Source organism: Peromyscus maniculatus, chromosome 21, assembly GCF_049852395.1.
Source record: "Peromyscus maniculatus bairdii isolate BWxNUB_F1_BW_parent chromosome 21, HU_Pman_BW_mat_3.1, whole genome shotgun sequence".
Lineage (NCBI taxonomy): Eukaryota > Metazoa > Chordata > Mammalia > Rodentia > Cricetidae > Peromyscus > Peromyscus maniculatus.
Genome location: NC_134872.1, coordinates 698652 through 703833, shown reverse-complemented (window position 1 = coordinate 703833; position 5182 = coordinate 698652). Strand labels below are relative to the sequence as shown.

Sequence of the window (5182 nt, the reverse complement as noted above, 5' to 3'; positions counted from 1 at the left end):
CTTAGAATTGTTATTTAACATATTAATGGGTAGATGAACCAAAAAATTTGAGAAAGTGCCATGGAAAACAATGTCTTACTCTCAACATACTTTGATTTGTAAAGAAAATCCATGGCCAAAAAGACTGGTACATGAATGGTAGTGTTGTGCAATAACTGTCATTTCTTCTCCTCTATTAATTTTAAATAAATTTATTTTTTGTATTTTGTTAATTTATTTTACATACTGACCACATTTCCCCTTCCTCCTCTCCTCCAGTTCCCTTTCTTCCCACTCCCATCTACCCTCTCCCCCTCCCCTCCTCCTCCATCTCCATTCAGAAAGGGGCAGGCTTCCCATGGGCTTCAACAAAACATGGCACATCAATTTGAGTTAGGACCAAGCTCCTTCCCCTGCATCAAGCCTGGGCAAGGTAATCCAGCATGGGGAACAGGTTCCCAAAAGCCACTAAGCACCAGGGACAGGTCCTGATCTCACTTCTAGGAGCCTTATAAGTAGACCAAGTTACACAACTGTCACACACATGCAGAGGGCCTAGGTTGGCCCCATGCTGGTTCCCTAACTATTAGTCCAGAGTCCATGTGCTCTCATGAACTCAGATTAGCTGTCTCTGGGGGTTCCCCCATCATGACCTTGATACCCCTGGGTCATACAATCTGTCTTCCCTTTCTTCAGGAGGACTCCTGGAGCTCAGTCCAGTGCTTTGCTGTGGATCTCTGCATCTGCTTCCATCAGTTACTGGATAAAGGCTCTCTGATGACAATTAGGATAGTCACCGATCTGATTATAGTAGAAGGCTAGTTCAGGTACCCTCTCCACTATTGCTAGGAGTTTTAGCTGGAGTCATCCTTGTGGATCCCTGGGAGTTTCTCCCCATCTTTTCCTTTAAGTAATGTCAAATCAAACCTCAGTCGTTGAATTTCTCCTCCTGGGAGTGACAGACATACAAGAATTGAATCCCATTCTCTTTGCTATTTTCTTCACCATCTACTTTGTCAATATAACTGGGAATGGAGCCATCCTGATGATCATCATTTCAGATCCAAGACTCCACTCACCTATGTATTTCTTCCTGGGGAATCTAGCAAGTCTAGATATTTGCTTCTCAACTGTGACAGTGCCAAAGATGTTAGAGAACTTCCTTTCCACAAGCAAAACAATTTCTTTTTTGGGATGCATAACTCAGCTTCATTTCTTCCACTTTCTGGGTAGCACAGAAGCCCTGCTGCTGCCAGTGATGGCATTTGACCGCTTTGTGGCTATCTGCAAACCACTTCACTATTCGGTCATCATGAATAACCAGCTCTGTATTCAGATGACTGTTACTATCTGGATCATTGGCTTTTTACATGCCTTGCTTCACTCTGTAATGACATCTCGTTTGAGGTTTTGTGGTTCGAATCATATCCATCATTTCTTCTGTGATGTTAAACCATTGCTAGATCTGGCCTGTGGAGACACTGAGATCAACCTTTGGCTGCTCAACACTGTGACAGGCACCATTGCCCTCAGTCCCTTCTTTCTGACATTTCTCTCCTATTTCTATATTATCACATACCTTTTCCTCAAGACCCGTTCTTGCAGCATGCTCCACAAAGCACTATCCACTTGTGCTTCTCACTTCATGGTTGTTATTCTGCTCTATGTTCCAGTTCTTTTTATTTACATCCGTCCCTCCTCAGGCAGCTCTCTGGATCAGGACCGGGTCATTGCCATCATGTACAGTGTGGTCACTCCTGCTCTCAACCCACTCATCTACACCTTGAGAAACAAGGAAGTGAGGGGTGCGTTGAATAGGAAGATGAGAAGATGGCTCCAACTTGAAGAGATCTGAAGAACTCTTCTGATGCATAAATTAACCAGGCAATGAAAAGTTTAGAAACAGCTATATTTCTCAACTTTAAGACTATGTTGCTGAGAAAACTAGACAAGAAAAATATATAGGAAAACTGTGTGGTGGTATGAAACAATATTTCTCAGATAATACAAGGGAAACTTCAACATGTATGGCTCTAGCTACAGAATCCTGATTTTGTTTGAGAATGCCAGTTGATAATCTTGGCTTGTGATATATTCAAATATATTATCACATTTAATTAGGTTTAGAAATATGTCTGTACCATCCATTTTTAAGATAAATAAATAGTACTTGTTTGTTTAACTGTGTAGATGCTCTTGGTTAATACATATTTGTGGGGAGAATAAAGTTATTATGCTTCTTTCCCTTTATTAAAAATAGATTCTTTTCCTCTACAATATATCCTGATTACAGTTGCCCCTATGTCTACTTCCAACCTTCCCTCCCTTCTAGATCCAATCCCTTCTGTTTATCATTAGAAAAGAAGAGTCTTTTAGAGATAACAACAAAACCTGACAAAATATAATATAATAAGATAAAACCAATACACCACATTGAGGTTGGTCTAGGCAACCCAACAGAAGAAAAAGAGCCCCAAGAGAAGTCAGAGAAGTGGAGGGATTTGGTAGAGACATCTCAATTATATCTGTGTATTCCAAGGAAACTCTCTTTGCATAATGTCTGGCTCTGGGTTTCTGTATCTGTTCTTGTTTGCTGCAGAAGGAAGCTTAACCAATGATGAATTAATAAGGCACTCATCTATGAGTATGGGAGAATAACATTAGGAGTCATTTTAGACCAGTAATGCTTGGCTTTACCTTTGGTCTGTAAGATATCTAGTCTCTGGTTCTTGGTCACCAAAGCAGTGTCCAGCATGAGTTCTGTCTTGTGGAGTGTGCCTTAAATCAAATCAGAAACTGGTTGAATACTTCCACAAGTTCTGTGCTACTATTGCCCTAGCATATCTTGCAGGCAGGACAGATTGTAGGTTAAAGTCTTTGTGGCTAGTTTGGTGGTTATGTTTTTCTTTAGGTAGCCTGCAGAGTACCTTCCTGCACCAAAGGCACTAGAAGATGGGGTGAAGGCTCCATTTAGGCACCAGTTGGACTTCTCAGTGCTCAATGAGTTGTGTGGGTGTTGTCCCTGGCAATGTGGCCCTAGGTCAGTTTGTGGAGAGCAACCTATTGTATAAGCAATAGTCTGGATTGTTTGGGGTTTTCCATGGGACCACCTTGGCCAACAACTAAATTGATTGTAACCCTGTCCCACTATTAGAAGCCTCGTTTGGTGACAGAGATGAGGAGTTGGGACTCTATCTTCCCCATTATTAGGATCCCTCATTAGAATTGCTTTCATATATTTTTTAAAAGTTTCCACTGCGCTAGGCTTCCATATATCCCCTCAAATGCTCCTCTATTCTAGCTTTTCTCCTCACATTTTCTCCCTCAACCTTATCTCCCTTTCCCCTATCCAACTGATCATCCAGTTGTGATCCCCATTCACCCCTCAGTCCACCCATAAAATCTATTCTGTTTCCCCCTCATAGGGAGGTCCATGTGTTCCTCCAGTCCTTTCCTCTTTATTTAAGTTTTCTGGGTCTATGGATGTACATTTGTTATCACTTATTTAATAGCTAATATTCACATATAAGTGAATACATACCGTATTTATCATTCTGGGGCTGGGTTACCTCAGTCAGAATGATTTTTTTCTAGCTTCATCCATTTGCCTAAAAATTTCATGATGCCATTTTTTTTAAACAGGTGATTAATACTCCATTGTGTAAATATACTACATTTTCTTTATCCATTCTTCTGTTGAGGGACATCAAGGTTGTTTCTAGTTTCTGGCTATTATTAATAGAGCAGCAATGAACATGGTTAAGCAAGTGTCCTTGTGGTAGGATGGAGCTACCTTTGGGTATATGCCCTAGAGTAGTGTAGCTGGATCTTGAAGTAGATTGATTCCCAATTTTCTGAGGACCCACCATATTGATTTCCCCAGTGATTATACAAGTTTGCACTTCCATCAATGATGTAGTGTTCTCTTTGTTCCAGATCTATGTTTGTTGCTGGAGGGCTTCTCTCCAGGTTCCCCAAGCCCCGCAGTCCCACAATTCACGTATAAAATAATCACTCAGACGCTTATATCACTTATAAACTGTATGGCCGTGGCAGGCTTCTTGCTAACTGTTCTTTTATCTTAAATTAACCCATTTTTATAAATCTATACCTTGCCACGTGGCTGGTGGCTTACCGGCGTCTTCACATGCTGCTTGTCCTGGCGGTGGCTGCAGTGTCTCCCCTTTCAGCCTTCTGCTTCCCAGAATTCTCCTCTCTCCTTGTCCCACCTACTTCCTGCCTGGCAACCTACTTCCTGCCTGGTCACTGGCCATCAGTGTTTTATTTATATAGAGAGATATCCACAGCATATGTTAGCATGAATGTCACTTGGGTTATTGATCTTAGGCATTCTGACAGGTATAAGATGGAATCCCAAAGTAGTTCTACATTTAATTTCCCTGATGGGATGGCAGCCATACAGTTTGGGTAACACCACTCAGTGAAGAAGCTATCTTTTTTTGTGTATGTATTTCTGGCTTCTTTATATAATAATCAGCTGTCCATAGGTGTATAGATTTATTTTGGGGTCTTCAATTTGAGTAAATTGATCAGTGTTTCTGCTATTATGCCAATATCATACAATTTTTATTACTACAGCTTTGTAGTACAACTTGATATCAGGAATGGTGACATATCTAGCAGTTCTTTCATTGTTCAGGATTGTTTTAGCTATCTTGGTTTTTCTGTTTTTCCACATGAAGTTGAGAATTAGCCTTTCAAGAAATGTGAAGAATTGTGCTGTAATTTTGATGGAAATTGCATTGAATCTCTAGAGTTCTTTTGGTAGGATGGCCATTTTTACTATGTTAATGCTACTAATCCATGATCATGGGAGATCTTTCCCTCTTCTCATATCTTCTTCCTTTTTTTCAAAGACATGAAGATTTTATCATACAAGTCTTTCACTTGCTTAGTTAAAGTTACTCCAAGATACTTCATATTATTTGTGGGTAGTGTGAAAGGTGTTGTTTCTTTGATTTCTTTCTCAGCCTGTTTGTTGTTTGTATATAGAAAGGCTATTGATTTTTTTGAGTTAATCTTGTGTCTGACCACTTTGCTGAAGGTGTATATCAGATGTATGAGTTCCCAAGTAGAATTTTTGGCCTGGCTTACTTATGCTATCATATCATCTGTAGATAGTGGTATTTTGATTTCTTCCTTTCCAATTTGCATCCCCTTGATCTCCTTTAGTTATCTTATT

General features: G+C 40.2%; 1 protein-coding gene across 1 annotated transcript; it reads left to right on the top strand.

Annotated features, from left to right (window-relative positions):
• The first annotated feature begins 892 nt into the window (after nucleotides 1-892).
• LOC102919172 (olfactory receptor 12D1-like) lies at nucleotides 893-1834 on the top strand. Its single transcript, XM_006998341.3, has one exon. The coding sequence runs from the start codon at nucleotides 893-895 to the stop codon at nucleotides 1832-1834; it is 942 nt and encodes a 313-aa protein (XP_006998403.1).
• The last annotated feature ends 3348 nt before the right edge of the window (nucleotides 1835-5182 follow it).

Excerpts from the sequence above, each read along its gene's own strand:
- LOC102919172 (XM_006998341.3), top strand. The coding sequence starts at position 893 with ATGTCAAATCAAACCTCAGTCGTTGAATTTCTCCTCCTGGGAGTGACA.